The sequence below is a fragment of the Sminthopsis crassicaudata genome, chromosome 4 (genome assembly GCF_048593235.1).
Source record: "Sminthopsis crassicaudata isolate SCR6 chromosome 4, ASM4859323v1, whole genome shotgun sequence".
In the NCBI taxonomy this organism is placed as follows: Eukaryota; Metazoa; Chordata; class Mammalia; order Dasyuromorphia; family Dasyuridae; genus Sminthopsis; species Sminthopsis crassicaudata.
The window spans coordinates 337012486-337038430 of NC_133620.1; the positions used below are offsets into that span (position 1 = coordinate 337012486).

Sequence of the window (25945 nt, forward strand, 5' to 3'; positions counted from 1 at the left end):
CAGGACAGACACAAAAATATAACACAAATCCATTAGAGATGTACAAACAATTGCTACTTGATGTCAAAAAGAGGAAAACGTTCAGACAAGAGATTGTTTCAGTTACTCTTGAAAACTAAATAGGAATTCAATAGGCAAAGCTGAAGAAGGGTGAAAAACATTCTTCTCCGAGGAAACATTGAGGGCAACAAAATGGAGGCAGGAATATACAAAACATGCCTACATGTACAGAAGAATCCACAATCTCAAAATCATGAACTTCAAGATGGAAAATGGTATGAAGCAAATAAAGCTGATGGCAGATTGTGGAGGGACTTGAGTACTTGGCAAGAGTCACCTTCACGTAATAGACAACAGGGAACCAATGAAAGTTTTTGAGCTGGAGAAGCACAACCAGATGAGAGAGTCTAGAACCTTTAATTTTATACAAGGCACAGAGATTTAATAAAGTTAAATGATTTGCATTAAAAAAGATAAGGCTGATTGCATTGTGAAGAATGGATCAAAAGGTGGTTGGAGATGCCGAACAAAAAGGAGAGGGTAAAAGGTCTAAAGCAAGGCTATTTTCCATATTAGTAAAACAATGAAGTGGATAGTCCCTCTTTCCAAAAACTAATCATTCAGACATTCACATTTTTTAACATATGATAAAATGAGACAAATATAGAGGCGGAAGAGTAGCAAATGTGTTCAAACTATAAAGTTTTGTCTTAGTAAATGTGGTTTTAATGAAATTGTGACATGCCAACCAGAATTAATATGTCTCTCCCACTATTTGAAGGCGACTAGTATGATTCTTAAAAAGAGACAACAATAGCTTGATACTACAATTTAGATGTTAAGCTTGGGTTTCATTCAACACTGAAAATCATTGTTATTAGAGAAAATATTGAGAAAATAAAATCCTTTTCTATGTTTAAAAAAAAAAACAAAGAAAGGCTATTTGTTAACTATCTAATGGGGGCAAGATGTATAGGAGGGAATGACTGCTAGATCAAGAACCCTGAAGAGGTCTAAAGAGAAGAGATTAAGGATAAAGATAAATGAATTGGCTTTATGGAAGAACAAGGATATTTAGTCTTCTATGACTGTAATAGAGAAGTAAAGTGAGAAAGGTTGCTGAACATTTTTGAGGATGGGAGAATCTGAGGGAGTTCCCTTTAGATTCTCAATCTCATGGAACAGAAACTAATGTTAAGTAATGAGGCAATAGGCTTGACGACTTTATAAGAGCAGAAAGTCTGAAACAATCATTGTGCATAATGAGCTGGAGAATACTTGATGGAGTGGATAGGTTGTTAAGTGGCAGTAAAAGCCAGCTGACATTATCTACTGTAAATTTATAGTGGGTAAAATTAGTCTGACTTCATGACTTTCTATAGAATCACTCAGCAGTTTATGAGAACTGAAGAAACTGGGTAATAGCTATTACCTAGGAACAATGAAAGCAAGTTAAGAATAAAGTAAGAGTTAATAGAGTGATTCTAAGTAGTAAACTAGTGAAATAAACTAATAGACTACATAGTCAAGGCTGAATGGGGAATGAAGTCAAAACGAAGGAAAAGGACCTGAAAAGTAGGGAAGGAATCAAAAGACAGTAGGTTCTGATACACACAACCATTAAGTTTTGCTGGAACTCTGTCTTCCCAGAAATCCCAGTCAGGATCACTAAACGTCTTTATTCTTTTTATGGTCAAGGTCAGGGGATTAGGTCTAGCAATCTCACACACACCTTCTTCCCTCAAACGCCATTAGAGACTGAGAGTGAGCGTCTCAATTTCCTCTTCCTCCTCCCACACACGTCACTTCCCCCTCTTTGTCCCACCAATCAAGTCAGCACAGAATAGCTGGGGAGGGTCAACCTTCAAACAAGTTAATAGGGAACCTTCCAATTGGCAATTAGTCTCACGTGCTTCATTATCCAAGTGCATTTGCTCAGTTCTAGCCCTTTACAAAGTTTAGCATGAGTGAATGAGAAACAGGACAAGCTGTTGTGGTTAGAAAATAAAATTTAAAAATTCTCAAAATCCAGAAGTGGTATATTCCTATGAAATGGTGAGATCCGAAACGTGATCATGACGACATGTAAATGAAGCTAAATGAAGAAGCAGGAATTTGGATCTGAATAACTGCATTGGTCAAGATTTTAGAGAGAGTCATCAGATGAATACTGAAGTCCTAAAGGATGATAAGGAAAGAATAGCTCATCATCCATATCATTCATAAATGACGTACTAAATTCATTCAGAAAGTTGGGAGAATAATCTAAAGATCAGTAGTTGATGACAAGGTGGGAGAAATGGAGTTCTTTTGGAGAAAACAGTTATTGAAGGATGATGGAAGAGAAATGTGGAAGTGATAATAAGGAGCAGGATGTATTCCCATCCTCCTGAGTCTGAGTGAGCAGATGAAGATCTCTACAATGAAATAGGTCTAAAGCATTTAGCTTCAGAGAAAACCAGACTTTATATGAAATAAGGAGGTAAAAGAAAATGATTGATAATTTAAAGAATAAAGGGGAAATTTGCTGAGTGAGAATAGAGGAAAAGTCCCCACATTCTAGAGGCTAATCAAAACAGGGACACAGAGTTGTTGCCAAGTCATTTTCAATTGTATATGACTCTTTATGACTCCATTTGGAGTTTTCTTGGCAGAGATACTGGAGTGGTTGGCCATGTCTTTCTCTAGGTCATTTTACAGATGAGTAAACTGAGGCAAACAGGGTTAAATGAATTGCCCAGGGTCACACAATTAGGAAATGTTGAGGACAGATTTAAATATAGGTATTCCTCATTCTAGGCTAAGCATTATATCTACTTCACCACCTAGCTGACACAAGTTTAGGTGGAAGTAACACATTACGCATTTTGCATCTATGGTACTAGGCAGAAGAGTAACTGGTGCTGGGGAGAAAATATTAAGAATGAAATAATCCCTATTTCCACTAACACAATAAAAAAAAAAAACACATACATATGTGTGTACATATATATAATGAACAAAAATAAATATATACAAAGCAATTAAACAGAGGGCAATTTTGAAAGGAAGGCAATAGCAGCTGGAGAGATCATCAGGAAAGTCTTTATGCAGATGATACTTGAGGTCTATCTTAGAGGAAGAGAGGGACTCTATGAGGCAGAAGTAAGAGGAGTAAGTTCTAGGTGTGCTGGACAGTCAAGCAAAGGCACAGAGATAGGACAAAAAGAGAGAAGGCTAATTTGGCTGGACCAAAAAATAGTAGAGGGGAAGTTAAGATAGGTTTGGGTGAGGTAGTGAAGACTCTAAAAACTAAAATGAGCTTACATTTTATATCAGAGACAATAGGAAGCCATTGCAGTTGCCTAAAAGGAAGAATAGGCAAATCATATGGTCAGATATGATTTAAAGGAAAATTATTTTGACAACAATGTCTAGTATAGATCTGAATGAGGAAAGAACTGAAGCAGGGAAACAATTAGATGGTGATTGCAATAATATAATCAAGAGGTGATGAGGGCCTAAACTAAGATGACAGTTGTTTGAATAGAGAAGTGAGAGGCAAGAAATGTTGCAGAGACAGAAATAGCAAAAATTTGACAGATGATTTGACATGAGTCCAAGATAATGTCAAATTTTAAATCTAGAAGACTAGAAGAATCTTAGTATCTATGACATAAAAAGGAAAGATCTGGGAGAAAAATGACTTCAGTTTCAAACAAGTTGAACTTACAATGTACAATATCAAGTCTGAAATGTTAAAAGGCAGATAGGGATATGGGATAGAAGTTCCAGGGAGAAATTGGAGCTAAAATATACAGTACTGTGAGTCACTGAATAGAAATGATAATTAAACACAAAAGAGCTAATGAGACCAACAAAAAAGAGTATACAGAGTGAAAAGAGAAAAGAGCCTAGGATAGAATCTTGGAAAACACCCACAATTAAGGGGAATGATATAGATGATGAGCCAGCAAAGAAGACCCAAGAGAGATGAGACAGGTAGGAAAATCAGAAGAGACTAGACTCATGAAAACCCAGAGAGAAAAAATAGTGCCCAGGAGGAAAGGGTGAACAAGATTGTCAAATGCAATAGGTGACTGAGACTGAGAGAAGATTGTTATTTTAAGAGATTATTGGTAAATCTGGACAGAACAGTTTCACTTGAGTGATGAGATTGGAAACCAGACTACAAGGGATTTTCAGAAGTAAAGAAGAGAAAATAGACTTGGAAGTAGACTTTTTTTTTTTTTTTTTTTTTTTTTTTTTAAGAAACTTGGTTTAAAAAGGAAGAGGAGATAAAAGATATTAGCTTGAGGAGTTGGTAAGGTAAAGTTTAAGTTGTTTTTGTTTTTTTGTTTTTTTTTTAAGAGATATGAAACTTGGGCATCTTTAAAGGTAGATAGGAAGACATCAAAAAAAAAAAAAAAAAAAAGAGAAATTAAAAGACTTGAGAAAATGGACAAATGGGGTACAACCCACAAGGAGATGGGATCAAGTATACATGTGTAGAAGTTGGCCTTGTCAAGGAAGAAAACATCTCTTTGTCAGAGAACACAAGGGGAAAGCAAATGATATCAATGAGCTCTGAAATGAAGAGAATGGGATCAGATGAAGCATACTCAAATAGCCTCAGTTTTCTCAGTAAAATCAGAGGCAAGATCCTCAGCTGGGAGGAGGGAGAAGTATGGGAAGATAGAAAAGGTCTGGAATAGCTTCTCTGAAGAATGAGATAGGAAATCAGAGAGGAATAAAAAGTGAAGGGCCAGTTGAAGCTGAATAACATGAAGCATTTGATGACAGAATTGATATAAAAATGAAGTTCCTTTCTAGAATTCCAGGAAAATGAATGCTTTTAAGATACTCTTACTAGTAATGTGTCACTGAGAGTAGCATGGTACTGACAACTTATGGAAGTCCAAAAAGGACTAACATGCACAACTTTCTCTAAATAACTTAGAAAATTTTGTATGTATTTTGTTCTTGAACAAGTAGCTATGCTTTGATCTATTTGATCTTTGAATCTTAATTAAAAAAAAAAAAAAAGCCTGACAAATATTTACCATCCATCCTATCAATTAGAAATAAAGATTTAGAAAGAAATAACAAATTTCAAACCACTTAATACCTGTTGTCAGATAGGAGCTCTTCAGTTACTTTTTTCCCCGTGAATTTATGTCTATTCCCCATCTTAAAGTTGAGTGTTTTTCGGAGACGTCTTTGCCTACGGGAACAATAGCCCCTACAAGAAATCACAAAGAATTGATCTTGGTTAAACAAGACAAGACAGCAGAATTTCTATTTGTTTTTATGTTAATAACAATATTCTCATATGGTTAGAGAATGGACCTAAATCATTTTGATATTGCTATTATATTTATTATATATCAACTAACTTCAACATTCATTAAATTATATAAGGCACTTAGCTACATATTGTATAACATACAAAGAAACATACAGCATTAGACACTGTCCTCCAAAGATCTTATATGTAATTAAGGAAACAAAGCATAGACAAATAACTGGCAACATATAAATGCCAAATATAATTCAAGCATTCAAGAGAAAGTACATTTACTTATAATCTGCCTTTTTAACATAATAGCTTGTATTTATATACTGCTTCACAGTATGCAAGGCACTTCACATACATTAGCTCATTATATCCTCATAATATAGGTGATATAGGTGCTATTAATACCCATTTTACAGATGTGGAAACTTGAAACTCAAAGAAGTTAACTGACTGTCCAGAGTCGCATGGCTAAGTTAATGTTTGAAGGATGATTTAAATCCAGGTCGTCCTGACTTCAAGATGAACATTCTATCGACTTTGCCACACTGCTCTAAAATATAGACTCTTTAAATTCATATTCCTTGACAGATAATAAGATACATCTAATTAACATAATATAATAAGACAAATTCTAATATAATTTCTGTTTCCAATGTAAAAACCAAAAATTTGCTACAAATAAACTTTAGTGATGCCCTTAACATTTACCTCATGTATAATATTCAAAATACCTCAAAGCACTATATTTTATTAAAATAACTTGAAAGCATAATCCTGTCAATTCAGCAACTGGAAATAGTGCAGTGTGGTAGACAAAGTACTGAATTTAGTACTTTGAGATTTGATTTTTAATGGAGATTTTAAATTTAATCTGGACTGTAGTATACACCCTGTGTGACAAGTTAATCTTTGAGCTTCTCTTTCGTCATCTATAAAAAGGAGATAATAATACCTATCTTACCTCACTAACCATGAAAAACTATATAAACATATTATTGCTGCAACGGTTTTAATTTTAGGAAATCTCCTAATAAATGAATCTAATTCCATCAGGCTGAATGGGTAAAGCTCTTTTCACTAGATTTAGATATCAGGGCTAAATTTTCAAAATTAACAGTTTTTGGGACACTGATACATTGTTGGTGGAGTTGTGAAAGAATCCGGCCATTCTGGAGAGCAATCTGGAATTATGCCCAAAAAGTTATCAAACTGTGCATACCCTTTGACCCAGCATTGCTGTTATTGGGATTATATCCCAAAGAAATACTAAAGAGCGGAAAGGGACCTGTATGTGCCAAAATGTTTGTAGCAGCTCTTTTTGTTATAGCTAGAAACTGGAAGTTGAATGGATGTCCATCAATTGGAGAATGGTTGGGTAAATTGTGGTATATGAAGGTTATGGAATATTATTGCTCTGTAAGAAATGACCAGCAGGAGGAATACAGAAAGGCTTGGAAAGACTTAAATCAACTGTTGCTGAGTGAAATGAGCAGAACCAGATCACTGTACACTTCAACAACAATACTGTATGAGGATGTATTCTGATGGAAGTGGAAATCTTCAACATAAAGAAGATCCAACTCACTTCCAGTTGATCAATGATGGACAGAAATAACTACACCCAGAGAAGGAACACTGGGAAGTGAATGTAAATTATTAGCCCTACTGTCTATCTACCCAGGTTACTTATACCTTCGGAAGCTAATAATTAATGTGCAACAAGAAAATGGTATTTACACACATATATTGTATCTAGGTTATATTGTAACACATGTAAAATGTATGGGATTACCTGTCGTCGGGGGGAGAGAGTGGAGGGAGGGAGGGGATAATTTGGAAAAATGAATTAAAAAAACAAAAACAAAAACAAAAAAAACCTCCAAGTCAAAAAAAACAAAAAACAAAATTAACAGTTTTGGGGCAGTGCAATACATATTTTGAAAAATAAACATTGGCATATTAAAATAACACACATTTTCTATCAACATAGTTATATCCACAGGACTTCAATATACTAACCTGTATCTCTGAAAATCTCCATGCCGTAAACCATGTTGTTGCTGGGATTCCTTAATAATTTGAAGGACTGGAGCTAAGATTAAGGAAAAGCTTACAATGATACATTCCAAACAATCTGTCCCTGTTACCTATTTATAAAAATTATTTTATGTCATTTTTGACACAGAAAAAAAAAAAAGGAAAGTGTAATGTAATATCCCCACACTTGAGGTTCAAAAAATTAACTGAACAAGTATAAGAAAGGTCATCTTTTTTTTTTTTTTTTTTTTTTTTTTTTGTATTAAAGCTTGTTATTTACAAAGCATATGCTTGGGTAATTTTTCCAACAGTGACCCTTGCAAAACCTTTTGTTCCAAATTTTCCCCACCTTCTTCCCACCTCCTCCCCTAGCTCCATATTACATGTTAAATATGTTGAAATACATCTTAAGTCTAATATATGTATATATATTTATACAGTTATTTTACTGCACAAGAAAAATCAGATCAAGAAGGAAGGAAAAGAAAAACTGAGAAAGAAAACAAAATGCAAGCAAATAACAACAGAGAGCATAGAAATATGTTGTGGTCCACACTCATTTCCCATAGTTCTCTCTCTGGGTGCAGATGGCTCTCTTCATCACTAAGCAATTGGAACTTATTTGAATAATCTCATTATTGAAGACAGCCACATCCCTCAGAATTGATCGTCTTTTAGTTTTGTTGCAGTGTACAATGATCTCCTGGTTCTGTTCATTTCACTTAGCTTAAATTCATGTAAGTCTCTCCAGGCCTCTCTGAAATCATCCTATTGATCATTTCTTACAGAACAATAATATTCCATAACATCCATATACCATAATTTATTCAGCCATTCTTCAACATTCAGCCACTCAGTTTCCAGTTTCTTGCCACTACAAAGAGGGCTACTGTAAACATTTTTGTACATGTGGGTCCCTTTCCCTCCTTTAAGATCTCTTTGGGATATATTACCAATAGAAACACTGCTGGGTCAAAGGGTATGCACAATTTGATAACTTTTTGAGTATACTTCCAAATTGCTCTCCAGAATGGCTGGATCTGTTCACAGTTCCACCAATAATGTATCCATGTCACAGTTTCCCACAACCCCTCCAACATTCGCCATTATCTTTTCCTGTCATTTTAGTCAATCTGACAGGAATGTAGTGGTATCTCAGAGTTGTCTTAATTTGCATTTCTCAGATCAACAGGGATTTGGAACACCTTTTCATGTGACTACAAATAGTTTCAATTTCTTCATCTGAAAATTGTTTCATATCCTTTGATCATTTATCAATTGGAGAATGGCTTGAATTCTTACAAATTTGAGTCAATTCTCTAATATTTTAGAAATGAGACCTTTATCAGATCCTTTGGATGTAAAAGTGTTTTCCAAGTTTATTGCTTCCCTTCTAATCTTGTCTGTATTGGTTTATATAATATAATCAAAATTATCTATTTTGTGATCAATAATGGTCTCTAGTTCTTCTTGGGTTACAAATTCCTTCCTCCTCCACAAATCTGAGATTTAAACTATCCTACCTTCTTCTAATTTGTTGATAATATCGTTATTTATATCTAGATATGAACCCATTTCAACCTTAACTTGGTATATGGAATTGGGTGGTGGGGGGTCTATGCCTACTTTCTGCCAAATTAGTTTCCAATTTTCCCAGCAGTTTTTGTCAAATAGTGAATTCTTATCCCAAAAGCTGGGGCCTTAAAGTTTGTCAAATACCAGATTGCTATAGTCATTGACTATTTTGTTCTGTGAACCTAACCTGTTCCACTTATCAACTTCTCTATTTCTTAACCGAGAGGTCTTCTTAAATGTCATTATTTTTATATATGAAAAAGAATCAGAAATTTTAGCTGTCTGCAAGCCAAAAAGGAGTTTACCTTTGGCTTCATAATCAGAAGTCTAGTGTCCAAAATAAGGAAGAAAAAAATAACATTGGTACTCTATGTAAGTCATATTATTCTTTAAAATCCTGGGTACTAGTACATTTTAATAAGGATATTTACAAAGATGAGAAGCAGTTTGACACAATAATGGGAAAAATACTATCTCTGACCCATAATAGCCACATAACCATGGACAAGTCACTTTATAATGCTCCACGCCAGACATATGAGTTACTGCTCTACATAGATAAAAAGTTTCAAAAGTGGGTGTTCCCAAACTGATGAAATCCAGACACTAAAAAAGTGATAATAAAACTTAGTTCTATCTGTCTTGTGATGAAGAGAGCCATCTGCACCCAGAGAGAAGACTATGGGAAACCGAGAGTGGATCACAACATAGCATTTTCACCATTTTTATTGTTGTTTGCTTGCAATTTGTTTTCCTTCTCATTTTTTTTCCCTTTTTGATATGATTTTTCTTGAACAGCATGATAATTGTGGAAATATGTATAAAATAATGTTTAACATATTGGATTACTTGCCATCTAGGAGAGGGGGAAGGGAAGGAAAAATAAATTTGGAACACAAGGTTTTGCAAAGACGAATGTTGAAAATTATCTATGCATATGTTTTGAAAACAAAAAGCTTTAATACACACACACACACACACACACACACACACACACACACACACACACACACACACACAAACAAATGCACAAATAAATAAATATATAAATAAAAGGGAGGGAGAACTTAGGCTTCAAAACCATGTCATAGGAGCTATAGTTGCAGTTATAGAGAAACTTCCACTAAACAAAGGAGGTAGTATAGACTGGAATTGAAGTCAAACAACTCTCATTAAGTAATTTTTTACTTCTTTTAGACCAACAAGACAGTGGAAAAAGAAAGGGAAATCTAGTCAAATGACCTCAAATATTTTCAGTAAAATATAAAGCAAAGTTCTTAGCTGATGAAATGGGAGGAGGGGGAGCCATAAGATGTTTGAGTAGGGATAAAAAGGTTTGGAAGAGCCACTGAAGTGAAAGGGATATTGAGTTCATTAAGGATGTATGAGAGGATTGCCTTGAAGTAACAAGGTTATATAAGAAATCTGTAAATAAAAATCAGCACAATTTCATGGTTTTCTTTAGCTTCAGCAGCTGTATTAGGGCAAAGACTGCTGCTATTGATGGCAGTAATGCAGAATAATATAAGGCTAAGGATTAGCAGGGAAAGATCAACAATACAAGAGGACAAGAGAACTGAATAGCATAGATTTGAAGAGGTTAAGATGAGGAAGGGAGAAAGAATATAGTTAGTACAGAAGTAATGATCTCAGAATGAACTGAGAGAGTCAAGGTACTGAGGACCATGGTGCAGATGAAGAACAGGATTTATATGCAAGGCGCAAGGAGAGATAGAATGACAATTGACTATAATCGGATAATGGAATTTCAGCATTCAGGAAAACGAAAATGGTACATTTGTGGGAGATGGCAAAATAAAAGATATGACTATCTGTATGTGTGGCTGAAGTGGAGTAGAGAAGCAAGGCTTGTGAAATGCATTTAGAAACTGAAATTTGGGTGTTTGAGGAAGTATCGACATATATGTTGAAGTCTCCCCAATAATAGGGCAAGAGTTGAGAATAAAGACTGTGAATAAAGGCACTGAACTGAGGAAAGAAAAGGGAAATGTCTTAAGAGACAACAGTCACCAATGACAGAACAATATATATGGTATGAACAAACCTTAAAGGAGAAAGAGTGAAAGAATGATGGTGGTAAAGGAAAAACCTGAAGGTGGCAATGGAGTGCAAGGAGTATCTCAATATCTGTAAGTGGGGAAAAAGTCAAACGAGAAACCATGTCATCAGGAGAGAGGCAAGTCTCAATAAGAGCCAGAAAATGGATGGAACTGGGAAAGGAAAAGATGTAAAATCAAAGTTTATTATCTATTCCAGAGACCATAGTTGAAGAGATAGACAGTTTTGGAGTGAGACACTGCACAGTAGGTGGGGTGGGGGAAATAGGAATAAGAGATTGAACAGTGGAAGACAGAAAACATGCTTATGAATGACAATCTTATCTCCTGAATTCTGACTCCACATCAACTAGAAGTGGGACATTTCCAACAAGCTGTTCCATGGCATCTCAAACTCAGAGGTCTAAAACAGGACTCATCATCTTTCCCCTCAAATTCGGCTATTCTGTTGAATACACTATCAGCGTTCCAATCAACCAGGTTTAAAATTTTCAACTGTCCTTTCCCCAAGACATATACACGTCTTATAAATTCTACATCTGCAATATAATTCTTGTCCATTCTTTTCTATTTAGTTGCTACCACCACCTCTCAATTATATCACAATAACTCCCCCCCCCCCCCCCCCCCCCCGCCCTGAGCCTGGGGTTAAGTGACTTGCCCAGGGTCACACAGCTAGGAAGTGTTAAGTGTCTGAGAGCAGATTTGAACTCTGGTCCTCCTGAATTCAAGGCTGGTGCTCTATCCACTGCGCCACCTAGCTGCCCCCATATATATCACAATAACTTAATTGCACTAGATGACCTCTCTGATCCTCCACATAACTACCAAAATGGTTTTCCTAAACCAATGTCCTGATCATGTTACCTTCCCTCCTTCCTACTCCCAAGAAATTCCTATTGCCACTAGGATAATATACAAACTCCTCTGACTGGCTTCTATAACCATTCACAACTGGCTCTAACTTTTCTGTGCCGATTTCATATTGCTGTCTATATTCTACCCAGACTGATCTTTTTTGCTGGATATTCCATATCTCATCTTCAGGCCTTTACATGGGATATCCCCCATGTCTATAATGCATTCCCTTCTCACTACTGCCTCTGAAAATCCCTTGCTTTCTTCAAAGCTCACCTCAAATATCACTTCCCATGAGCCTGTCCTGTTTGCTCAGTTGCCAGTATTCTTATTTGTCTATATCCAAAAAGAAGTGTATATACTCTTACTTGTATATATGGTTTTTGAGCCCAATTGAATACACATTCCTTGAAGGCAAAGACTATTGGTTTTTGCCTGTGTCTCTCAGGATCTAGCATGGTGCATGACACAGAACAGGTGCTCAAGTAAAATTTGCTGAACGAATTCCCCATTCTTGCCATGCCCTTTTCTTTTCCTTCGTTTTTGTCACATTGCCATACCCCCATAAAGGCCCTTCTTTCAAGGCACAATTTAGGTAACATATCTTTCTTGCTGCCTTACTAGACAGCACTCTCCAAAGTTCCCTCATCTTTTTTTCCTCAGATTTCTCTTTTACACCTTCAATCCCCTCTGTACAAGTTAGTGGTAAACCTGTCTTCAATCCTCTTCTTATCCCCATCATATTTTAGACTCCTTGTATGCAAGGTCTAAATCATATTTATTTTATAACCCTAGTATAGTACTTTGCAAATAGTACTAGTTTGTAGATGTTTGCTGAATTTACTTTAATTAGAACTGTTCAAAAACAGAATGGAAGTGCCTCATAAGATACTGAATCAGCTGTTGCTGGAAGTCACAAGATCATAGATTTGGGACTAGAAGGGAGCTCAGCAGTCAAACAGAGGAAAGTCCCTTGTCAAAGATCAAAATCAAAATGATCACAGATTTAAAGATGGAAGGAACATTAAAAGCGACCTACTCTCATCTCTTTATTTTACAGATGAGTTTGTTTAAGTAACTTGACTAGTCGGTGAGGGCCATGGTTTGAACACTGGAAGATGGGACGATTAATTTATCTATAGAAGTTGGCCTAGATGATCTCTGAGATCTTTCTCAATCCAAAGATTCTATAAAATAATGAATACAAGTGACCCAGCAGATTTTTATTTCTATTAAATATTCCTACTACAAATAACTTTGCTCATTCTGTCCATTCTCTTTAACTTTAATACTCAAAAGAGTAATGCTACTGAAATGCTACTTTATAGTCTAAAATACTCCTTGTTTTACACACTTTCCAAAATAGCTTAAATATGGAATTTTTGCATATTTAAACAATGTGAAGAGGATCCTGAACAAAACCCAAACATATCTAACTTTCCACTAGACTCAGTATTGTATGCATTAGGATAAGGTCAAAAATTTAGAACTCAAAGGGACCAAATTGATTTTACAAATGAGAGAACCAAATGAAATGTTTAAGTGACTTGTCCAAGGTTGTATAGGTAGTAAGAAACAAAATTGAGGTATGATCTTTGTAATTTTTTTTTACAGACTATTTCCCCGGCACGAATGACTCTAAATTCTTGACACACATACACACACACACACACACACACACACACATGATCAATTTTTTTCAGACTATTTCCCCGGCACGAATGACTCTATTCTTGAACACTGGTGAATCAATTTAACTGTATACTGTCCTCCTCTCTTCAATCCCTAGTCTCCTTATCATATTGTCAATTATGCCCAATCAAGCCTCAGTCCTGGATCACTCCCATCATACCTCACCTTTGCTCCTACGCATATGATACTGAAGGAGGAGGAGGTGGAGAAAATTTTGCAATAGTTCTGTTACACAACCTCAATTAGCCCTTCAATACTCCTATGCAATTCAACTATACCTCCTTTATTAACTCTATCTTACTCTCCAAATTTCATTATCTCTCCTTAAACCTTTCATAGTTTCCTCTCTCCCATTCTTTGTACTTGAGAACCTAGACTCGTATTTTACAGAAAAATTGAGGTCATTCTCCATGAACTTCCTTTTCCTCATTACCTACCACTCAGATGCCTTCTACCATTATTTTCTCCTTTACCCCTGTTGCACATAAAGTGGGCTAATTCCTTAGAAAGGCCAACCCATCTACTTGTTCATGTGATCCATCCCATTTCCTCCAGTAGATTGTACTTTGACCTATTTTCAATTTTTCCTTCTCTTATGTCATTTCCTACTGCCTACAAACATGCCTGTTTCCCCATCCTGAAAAAAATCCTCACTTGAACTTATCGTTACCATCCTATATATCTTCTGCCCTTTATAGGTAAACTTCTTGAAAAAGCATCTATAATAGGTGCCTCCACTCTCTCTCCTTTCATTCAGTTCTCAAGTACTTAAAATTCAACTTCTAATCTCATCATTCCACCAAAACTACTCTCTCCAAAGTTACTGGTGATCTTTTAGTTGCCAAATCCAAGTCCCTTTTCTAAATCTTCATTCTCCTTGATTTTGCAGCATTTGCCATCTTTACTTACTGTCTTCTGGTTGCCCCACCTATTTGATTACTGTTTCCCTTGCTGGATCTCCTCCAGATCATGCCTTCTAACTGTAGGCATCCTTAGGGTTCTATTTAGGACCCTCTTTTCTTTCTCTCTATATAACCTCACTTGGTGATCTCCTCATATCTATGGATTTAATTACTATCTCTACTACGATGATTCTTAACTCTACCTTTCCAGCCCCAGTCTATTGAGCTCCATCTTTCCAGCTCCAAATGCTTTCCAGACTTCTTTAACTGGATGTTCTGAAGACATTTTAAATTCAATGTCCAAAAGCCCTCTTTCCCCCTAAACCCTCTCTGCCCTCTACCCCTATCTTCCAAACTACTGTAGAGGGCAATAGTATCCTTCCAGATCCTCAGGTTTGCAACCTAAGAGTCATCCTGGATTCCTATCTCTCATGTTGCCAAGGCCTGTCAATTTTATCTTTATTAACATCTCTCAACTATGTCCCCTTCTCTTTCCTTTTACCATTCTCTTTGCAGGCCCTTATTACCTCATATCTGGTTTACTGCAATAGCCTCCTGCTGAGTAAGCTTTCCTCAAGTCTCTCCCCATTCCAGCCAGATTCTATTCAGCCACTATAGAGATTTTTCCTAAAGCACATGTCTGACCAATTCACTCCCCTACTCCTGCAGCTTCCTATTGCCTCCAAAAGCAAATACAAAATCTTCTGTTTGGCATTCAAAGCCTATCATCACCTAGCACCCTCCTGCCTTTCCCTTCTTCTTACACCTGACTCCTGGACACTCCAGTGACACTAGTCTCTTGGCTGTTCCATCAACAAGAAACTTATCTCTGGATGTCCCACACGACTGGAATGTTCTCCATCTTCTGCTCTGACTTGCTCCCTGGGTTCCTTTAAGTCCCAACTAAAATCCCATCTTCTAAAAGAAGCCTTCCCCAACCCCCTAAGTTCCAGTATTTTCTCTCAGTCATTTATTTTCTATTTGTCTTGAATATAGCTTCCTTTGTACTTGTTTGTTTTTATGATATCTCCCCTATTAGACTGTAAGCTCCTTGAGGGCAGGGACTGACTATCTTTTGCCTCTTTTTGTATCTCTAGTACTTATCCCATTGCCTGGTACACATTTAAGTAGACACTTAAATGACCTATTAGACTGATGCTTGGTGTCAGTAATATCCAGTTGTGTCTGCTGCCATTAATTTGATATCCAATTTCTTCAAGCGGATCCTTATGTTATAATGATTTGACCTCTATCTTCCATTTATATTTTTCTCCCAATTGGGAAGCTGACTCAATTCAAGGAATCACACTATAAATAACTACAATATCCAACTTTTCCCTCTTTAAAAAGATCTCTCTCAATAATCCTTTTTAACTGAATTAAAAATGTCCAAATATTTGGGTTTATGCATTGACTTTTCCCTAATCTCATTTCACATTTTTCAAAAAATTCCCTCAATCCCCACAAATCCAAGTAATTATAGATACATTCTAATAGAATCTTAAAAATGAAGAGAAAAAAAGCAAAACCCACCAGGGAAAGATGCTTATCTCACCAGAAGATTTAGGGGGTTTCAGATTCAATTAATTTGAAGTTCCTAATACTATCTCCACATAACTTTCATTTAATTTTAAAAAAGGACAAAGGGCGTTAGTTCCCATCTGCACTGCATGGCGGAGATGCTGCCCTCACACCATATGCTAACTGTCTGTTACCACACGAAGTAGAGAAATGGTTACTTTTTCAGACAGTTCATAAAGAGCTAACAGCCCATATTAATGTGCTTCAAGGAAAACCGGAAAATGTTTTTTCTGCCAAGAACATCTGAGCTCTCCCCCTCCTTCAGAAGAATCACAAACTATCCCTTCAGAAGGCTTTACAAACTTTGGTCAAGAGCTTGTCTGCAGCAGCTCCGACACACCCTAGAAAGCACCAAACGCTGCCTCAATTTCAGGGGAGCGGGATCGAGCCAATCCAGCCCCACGGCCCGAGCCGGTTCCGGGGGACAAAGCTTGCTGAGCCAGGACGAAGTGGGCAACATCTCGGCCGTGCTAGTCAGTGAGCCGGGGCTGCAAAGGCAGAAGCCAGAGATCTGTAGGTACTGAGGTGCTCTCCTCCGCGAGAGGAGCAGAAAAGGGACAAGCTATACCCGCGGCCTCGTCTCCCCTCCGGAGGCGGGGGAGGGAGAAAAAGGGGACTCAGGGACACCCCCACACCTTCCCCGCTCCCAGCTATCTCCTCACCTCCCACCCCCACGATCGCGCACCGAGAGAGGCGAGAGAAAGGTGACAGCAGAAAGGAAGGCCCAGATCGGGGGAGACGAAGAGGCCTTTGGGCTCTTCCTGCAGAGCCCAGGTTCCCCTCGCACCTCCTTCCCCGCCCCCCGGCCCGCCGGAGAGACACGTCGTCACTGCGGCCCGGGCCCGGCGAAGCCCACGCCACCCAGGATACTCTCCAGGCCCAGGCTGTCTCCGAACCGTCGGTTCCCCTTCGACCCAGCAGGAGGAAGCTCATTTTCCTTGTTCTCCTCTCCGCCGCCGCGTCCCCCGCTGCCGCCGCCGCTGCCACCGCCGCCGCCGCCGCTCGGAACCTGCTTCTCCGCTGCCATCTAGCCGCTCTGCCGCAAAGCAGGACGGGAAAGAGGAGGCGAGGAGTGGGAATCGGATCCTCCGGGGCCGGCAGATGCGGGGCTGACGGGATCGCGGCGGACCGGATGGGGGAGGGCGCGGCGTAACACTGTAAAATGAACTGAGGCTGTTGCTGCAGCCTCTACCCCGCGCAGGCGCTGTGCTTCCAGACGGAGCTCCTAGAGGGCGCGCCGCACGCGGCTGATCCAGGCGAGGGGCAGTGCGCGCTCCCAGCTCCCAACCTTCCTCCCACCCCCAAATCACGCCTACGCTGACCGGGAGTTTCCAGTTATTCATTCAGTCGTCCACTTTCTTTTGTTTGTTTGTTTGTTTATATACTCGTTTTTCAGTCGTTTCGGAATCCTCGTGACTCCTTTTGAAGTTTTCTTGTCAAAGATAACTGGACTGGTTCACCATTTCCTTCTCCAGCCCATTTTACAGATGAGGAAACTGAGACAAACAATTTTAGGTTTCAGTGACTTGCCCATAAACTTGATGTGGAGAATCACTTTCTTTGTACTTTATCTTTTATGCATTTACCTTTTCTCAGGCTTTTCCCTATGCCTGGAATTTCATCTGTATTTTACAGGAAGAAAAGCATCTAGAGTAGGAAGATGCCTCAAGGGGAGTTTATTCCGAGAAACTGAGGCCCAAGGAAATTAAGGGATTTGACCAAAGTCACCCTGAAAATAAACATCAGAAGCAGGATTGACCCAAAGGTCTCCTCTCCACCTGTTGAATTGTAACCCATTATTTAAAGCTCAACTCAAATGCTCCCCTCTCCAAGAAGCCGTTCTGGGTGCTGTCAGCCAGGAACTTCCCCTGTCCCTAAGGAATTTTACTTTGCCTGTCTCTATGAATGACCTTATTACGTACTGGCCTCTTCCCATAAGAGCAGAGCTCTAAAAGTAAGAGAATAAGTCTTTGGTTTTATTTAAAGTGTCAGCCTCGAGTGAAATGAACAGAACCAGAAGATCGCTGTACACTTCAGTGCTGTATGAAGATGTATTCTGATGGAAGTGGAAATCTTCAACATAAAGAAGATCCAACTCACTTCCAGTTGATCAATGATGGACAGAAATAACTACACCCAGAGAAGGAACACTGGGAAGTGAATGTAAATTGTTAGCACTACTGTCTATCTACCCAGGTTACTTACACCTTCGGAATCTAATACTTAACGTGCAACAAGAAAACTGGATTTACACACATATATTGTATCTAGGTTATACTGTAACACATGTAAAATGTATGGGATCGTCTGTCATCTAGGGGAGGGAGTAGAGGGAAGGAGGGGAAAATTTGGAAAAATTAATACAAGGGATAACATTATTTTTAAAAATTACTCATGCATATATACTGTGGGAAAAAATTATAAAAATAAAAAATAAAAAAAAATAAAGTGTCAGCCTCACTTTTTCTTCCAGTCATCAAAATCCAATGGCAAGTCTAAAGTCAAGGTAACTGGGGATGGCCCCATATTCAGAGGATGATCTTGATATCTTCAGTGTCTGACCAAGCTCTCATCTCTAAATGCAGCTGCCTTCGTGGCCATTGGAAAAAATTGCTATCATCCATCCATTCTGCTTCGAGAAGACTTAGGGTAAACATTCCCCTAACTACTGATGCAGTTGAAGCTTTTCAGTTACCCACTATCTTATTTATCTGCTGAGATGGTTTACCAGAGTGTGGCTACTGCCCATCTTACAGCTTCTTGAAGCCACAGGTGAGGATGATGTGACAGGTGGACCCCAAAAGTGGATAAGCAGCCCTGAAAACGACTTAGCAAGCCCTCAAACAAGAGGTGCTAGTTCTCCCTGAACATACAACACACCCCAGAGAAAGCCAAAAGATATTAAAATAGAGGGTAGTAGTACCCGTAAAATAAGGGTATTGAATTAGATAACCTCTCTGATTGCTTCCAGCTCAACATCCACACTCCTTGATCCCATGAGTCTTGTTATTAAGGAGAGACTTAACTTTGTGCCCAGGGCAAATTTAATTAGGAGGTGGCAGCAACTGGAGCTATGCAGAGGACAACCAGTCTCACTAGGAGATGGAGTAAAAAGTTCATTCTGTATTCCCTTAGAGATCGGGGGATTGTGAGAGGTGGGCAGACACATTTATAGAGCCCTAAAATAGTAGCTTGAGAGTGGTTGCTCTAGTAGCATGAACAATTATATGAGGTACAAGGACTGGTTGCAGGGAGGAGATGCCTCTTCATCTTACAGCCCTGGATACAAACACTCTGTAGATTACTTCTCTACTGGGGAGTTAAAAATATAACTAATGTAATGCATTGTCCCTTTAAGGCCCTTTAATCATATGGAGCATTCTACCAAAGAAAAGGTCAGAAAAAGTAATCTTTCATAAGGAAAATATTTAAACCAATTGAAAAAGATGTAAGAAATGACTACTGTAATTACTCTGAACATTTTGATGCCTTAAAGGAATAAGAAATGCACTTTAGTAGCAGTTATTAAAATGAAAAAATACACATTATCAGCTATGTTCTGAATAAATAGATTTCATGAAGTATTTTTTTTTTGTTGCTTTTTGTTTTGAATAAATTACTATTTATTGATAGCATGCTGTAGAACACTGTATCACAAAGGGCTATAACATTTACCAAAAAATATTTGGGGGTTAAGAGAAGAAATAGAAAGCATAACTAAAGAAAAAAAAATATATGTTCTGAGAGCCAGGAAATTTTCTGGGCTATGGTGTCTACTAGATAATATCAGAATCTTCGTTATTTACAGTGAAGAGTGACTACGAGATTTTGATGCTTGCTTCACTTAAATTTCTATTCTTCTTTGTGATTGCAGTGAGATTGCTTAAGTTTCCCCTCCTGGAACAAGGAAGGTTAGGAGGAAATGACAGTTAATCAATCCATTTTTGTTTATTGGAATTTTTTTTCTATTTCATAAATTTTGTTTGTCAAAGAGTTATTTTCTTTTTTCTATTTTGCCAAAACTAATTTTTTAAGGAGTGATTTTCTTCAGACAATTTCTGTGTTTCCTTTTCTAAAGTTTTCATTTCTTTTTTCTGTTTTTCTGTTAACTCTCTTTTAAAATTCTTTTTGAATTCTTCAAGTGAATCTTTTGAGTTGGAGAGCAACTCACATCACACGTTGAGGCTTTATCTGGAGGTGTTTTGCCTTTAATGTCTTCAGGGTTTGAGGTCTGTTCTTCCCTCTCTCCATAATAACTATGTATGGTCATGGCTCTTTTTGCTTTTTTGCTCATTTTTAAAGGTTGAGATCTGCTCTTAGAGCAAAGAGGAGATTGCTCCCAAGCTTCCTCTATAACAGTAGCTTTATACTGCCCTGTGGCCAATGTTGCTGAGAAGAGATTTTCTTCCCTGCTGAGTGGGAATGGCCAAGTCCCACTTTATTCTGGGATTTAGTGGCTCACTATTTGCCTTCTGTATTTGTGCTGGACGTTTCACAGCTAACTTGCTGATCCACTAGCTTCTGAACCAACACAGAATAACCAGTGCTGCTGTATTTTGGCTAAGAACCTCCCACTAAAATCCCTTGGCATGTGGAGGTCTCTCTGCCTTGGGCCTCCCTGCACTGGGCCTGTGCTCGACCATTTCCCCCATACCCAATTGAGACAGACCTTTTCTGAAATTCTTCCAAAATATCTTCTGCCCTTTAAGCAGTTTTGAACAGAAAATGAACTGCTATGAAAATATAAAAACTATATCACTTTATAAAAGATGTAACATGATTCCTCACTTTTATGTGAATACCTTGATAGCTTAAAGAAGAGCAAAATAAGGACTTTTACTTATTAAAATCTGGAAAATATGAGTATAAAGAAATAGTTTTAAAGATACAAAAGACCATTTTGGACCTTGCTAAGGTATTTATAGATTTTTAGATACTAGGTACTATAGTTTCTCAGCTCATTTATATATTATTGTTTTATTAGTTAAAGGTAGTGTAACAGTTAAAATTAAGATAGACTAAAGCACAGAATTGCAGATCATTTACCAATGAATAGGATCTTAACTTCTTCAACAAAGTTAAGACTAAATGATAATTTAGGGGAGTTTCAGAACAAAGGGGCAGGTAGGTATCCCAGTGGATAGAATGCCAGGCCTGCCATCAAGGAGATTTGAATTCAAGTCTAGCTTCAGATATTTGCTAGGCACTTAACATTGATTGCCTCAGTTTCCTCATCTGTAAAATGAACTGGAGACAAAAGTGGCAAATCACTCCTATGTCTTTGCCAAGAATAATGAAGAGTATGACTGACATAACACAACTCTAAAAGAACAAAGAACAGAATTTTATAGGTGAGGAACAAGTTACAATTGATGAAAAAAGTTTGACATGATAAATGGAGAAATCAAAATGATTGGTTATAGAGATGAAGCATGGGGGACAATGTGACTGATTGAAAACTGGTGATGAGAGACTAACAACAACCTCTTCCTAGGGGAATGTCTAGGAAATGTTCATTGTTTGAATCTACATGCCAGGTTAGAGATAGTGGACCAGAGTTGAGTGACAAACTAGGTATCCTTGAAGGATAGCTTGATAGTATTAAAAAATAGATAAGAAAAGACTTGCATGAACTGGTACTGAGTGAAATTAAGCAGAACAAGGAGAACTCTATAGACAGTAACCACAATATTATGTGATGATCAACTGTGATAGACTTGGCTCTTCTCAGCAATACAACGAAACAATAGACTTGGGATGGAAAATGCCATCCACATTCAGAGAGAGAACCATGGAGACTAAATGCTGATCGAAGCATACTATTTTCACATTTTTTATTTGTTTACTTTTTCTCTTTCATGGTTTTCCCCTTTTGTTCTGATTTTTCTTTTACAATATGATTAACATGAAAATATGTTTAAAATGATTGTACATATACAAACCTATGCCAGATTACTTGCTGTTTTGGGAAGGGGAGAGATAAAGGAGGGAGGAAGAACAGTATTTGGAATTCAGAGTCTTACAAAAATGAATGTTGGAAACTATCTTTATATTTAATTGGAAAAATAAAATACTATTGAGAAAAAGAAAAAGAAAAAAAAAACTAGACCAGAATCTCTAGTGTCTACCTGCTTCCTTTAAGGTTAATAGATTTCTTTGACAACAGACTAGAACATTAACAAGAGAACTAGATTTAAAAGCTTAACATTTTAAAAGCTCGCTAATTTCTGAACTAAGCTCAGAGGCAAAGAACCATAATTTTGGACAAAATAAATTAATTATTAAATAGGATCAGTTTTTTAAAAAGATACAGAAAGATATGACCAGCAGGATGAATACAGAGAAGCTTGGAGAGACTTACATGAACTGATGCTAAGTGAAATGAGTAGAACAAGGGGATCATTATCCACTTCAACAATGATACTATATGAGGATGTATTCTGATGGAAGTGGCTATCTTTGACAAAGAGAAGATCTAATTCAGTTCCAATTGATCAATGGTGGACAGAATCAGCTACAACCAGAAAAGGAACCCTGGGAAATGAGTGTAAACTGTTTGCATTTTTGTATTTCTTCCCAGGTTATTTTTTACCTTCTGAATCCAATTCTCCCTGTGCAACAAGAGAACTGTTCGGTCCTATAAACATATATTGTATCTAGGATATAATATAACATATTTAACATGTATAAGACTGCTTGCCATCTAGGACAGGGGGTGGAGGGAAGGAAGGGAAAAGTCGGAACAGAAGTGAGTGCAAGCAATAATGTAAAAAATTACCCAAGCATATGTTCTATCAATAAAAAGTTATAATAAAAAATACAGAATCAATCTAATTGTCTCAATATAAAACTAAAAAAAAAATTTTTTATAAAGGAGAAATATAATTAACCAAATATTGAGGGATAATTTTTAAATGGACTATTGATTTAATGGGGGAAATTTGGTGAATTGTTACTTTTTAAGTAAAAGGGGAGTCACTGAGAGTCAGAACACTATCATTTAAACCACTGAATTACAAGGGAATTACATGAGAGGAAACTTCGAAAAATAACAACACCAGCCATGTGTCAAGAAGGCTTCAGATGCTAGTTCATGTAGAGGTGATTGGAGACTTTAGTTTAAGTTATTGCTCTTCCATACCATCTAAAGCTTAAGGGATGTGAAGCTTTTCAGAAGGAGTTTTTCTTATCATACCCCTATGAGATAGAATAGTAGAAAGGGAAAAGATAGGTACTGCTGGTGCTTTGCTGTATAAGGAGAGCTTTCTAAGCTAATATGTCCTATCCTGAGAAATCAACCTGTGCAGTTTGCTGAGACCTCTGTTCTGATTAGACAATGTAGTATCAGAGTAAATGAATATCTAAATCTAAATCTAAAATTTAGGGAAAATCTAAAGAGTAGAGATGAAGATGGGGCAATCTGGTTGAGAAGATAGGATAGGATGGGATCAAGAGTATGTGTAGAAGGCTTTGACAGATATTAACAAACATTTTCTTATACAAAGAACAAATATTTTATATATGACACTATGAATTTTTATCACCTACATCTTGATTTTTCTTTTAATGTATGTATTAATTTTAGTTCCAACACTTCTTTATTTATTTTTTTTAATTTATTTTTTCCTTTTTTTTAATTTAGTTTTTTAATTTTATAATTATAATTTTTTGACAGTACATATGCATGAGTAATTTTTTTTACAACATTATCCCTTGTATTCATTTTTCCAAATTTTCCCCTCCTTTCCTCTACTCCCTCCCCTAGATGACAGGTAATCCCATACATTTTACATGTGTTACAGTATAAATCCAATTTTCTTGTTGCACATTAAGTATTAGATTCCGAAGGTATAAGTAACCTGGGTAGATAGACAGTAGTGCTAACAATTTACATTCACTTCCCAGTGTTCCTTCTCTGGGTGTAGTTGTTTCTGTCTATCATTGATCAACTGGAAGTGAGTTGGATCTTCTTTATGTTGAAGATATCCACTTCCATCAGAATACATCCTCATACAGTATTGTTGAAGTGTATAGTGATCTTCTGGTTCTATTCATTTCACACAGCATCAGTTCATGTAAGTCTTTCCAAACCTCTCTGAATTCATCCTGCTTGTCATTTCTTATAGAGCAATAATATTCCATAACTTTCATATACCATAATTTACCCAACCATTCTCCAATTGATGGACATCCATTCATCTTCCAGTTTCTAGCCACTACAAAAAGGGCTGCCACAAACATTTTGGCACATACAGGTCCCTTTCCCCTCTTTAGTATTTCTTTGGGATATAAGCCCAGTAGTAACACTGCTGGATCAAAGGGTATACACAGTTTGATAACTTTTTGGGCATAGTTCCAAATTGCTCTCCAGAATGGCTGGATTCTTTCACAACTTCACCAACAATGCATCAGTGTCCCAGTTTTCCCACATCCCCTCCAACATTCATTATTATTTGTTCCTGTCATCTTAGCCAATCTGACAGGTGTATAGTGGTATCTCAGAGTTGTCTTAATTTGCATTTCTCTGATCAGTAGTGATTTGGTAGTTCCAATACTTCTATGATTTATCTGTATCTAATCTTCTGCTCATCTTCTGCGTATTTTTAAATATCTCACTGATGCTCTCTTAAGTATCTTCATCTTTTTTTGGGGGGGGGTGAGGGGATTACTGTCACTACCCCAATCTTCCTCCCATAAGTCTCCCCAACATTCTCCCCCAAAAAGAAGCCTTTCATTGTTATAAATAAGTACTGTCAAACAATACAATTAACATACATTTTTCATGCACGAAAATGCTTGCCTTTAGTCCATTACTTCTCTGCCAAAAGGTGGCAATCTTTTAAAAAGGTTGAACCTAAGTTCAAATTGGGTCTCAGACACTTCCTAGTTTTGTGAACCTGGACAAAGTCACTTAACCCCAATTGCCTTAGCTAATAAGAATAATAACTTCATATTTTTCAAAATACAAAAATTATTTTAAACATTCACCATTGCAAAACTTTGTGTTCATATTTTTCTTTCCCTCCCCTCCACTTTCTCCCCTAGACAGAGAGTAATTCAATATAGATTAAACATGTGCAGTTCTTCTAAACATATTTCTACATTTATCATGCTGCACAAGAAAAATCAGATAAAAAATGAGAGAAAAAAACAAGCAATCAAACAACAATAACAACAAAAATACTAGGTTGTGATCCATATTCAGTCCCCATGGTTCTTTCTCTCCATTACAAGTCTATTGGAATTGGTCGGAATCACCTCATTGTGTTTCTAACTATTTCCTCTTCAATTTTACTTTTTTTCTCTTGATCCTTTGATCCACCTGTTTTCCTCTTAAGTGTATTGCATTTCTACACCAATGGTCCTTTTACTTAATGATGCAAAGATAGAATGGATCAGATTATAATCCTGTGAAGCTCAAAAGGTTGGGGAGTTATTGGTTTCCTTAGCAACTACAGTAACTAGCAGAGATCAAGAGAGACTATAACAGCAGTAGCTGAGCCTATCAAGAAGTCAGTCTTACAACTCTGAGATACCATACACACCTGCCAGATTGGCTAGAATGACAGGGAAAGATAATGCAGAATGTTGGAGAGGATATGGGGAAATTAGGACACTGACACATTGTTGGTGGAACTGTGAATATATCCAGCTATTCTGGAGAGTGATTTGGAACTATGCTCAAAAAGTTCTCTAAAATTGTGCATACCCTTTGATCCAGCAGTATTACTACTGGGCTTATATCCCAAAGAGATCTTAAAGAAGGGAAAGGGACCTGTATATGCCAGAATGTTTGTGGCAGCCCTCTTTGTAGTGGACAGAAACTGGAAACTGAGTGGATGCCCACCAATTGGAAAAATAACTGAATAAATTGTGGTTTATGAATATTATGGAATATTATTGTTCTGTAAGAAATGACCAGCAGGATGATTTCAAAAAGACCT

The 25945-nt window shown here is 37.2% G+C and overlaps 1 protein-coding gene across 1 annotated transcript in view; it reads right to left on the reverse strand.

Annotated features, from left to right (window-relative positions):
* Positions 1–17101, reverse strand: part of SRP68 (signal recognition particle 68) — a 62484-nt gene extending 45383 nt beyond the window's left edge. Inside the window, exons 1-3 of the mRNA XM_074260791.1 lie at positions 16872–17101; positions 7298–7364; positions 5108–5221 (exon numbers count right to left, since the gene is read on the reverse strand). Coding sequence (XP_074116892.1) covers positions 5108–5221; positions 7298–7364; positions 16872–17028 — 338 coding nt within the window. The 5' untranslated portion in view covers positions 17029–17101. The remainder of the gene's footprint in view (positions 1–5107; positions 5222–7297; positions 7365–16871) is intronic.
* Between the last annotated feature and the right edge of the window lie 8844 nt (positions 17102–25945).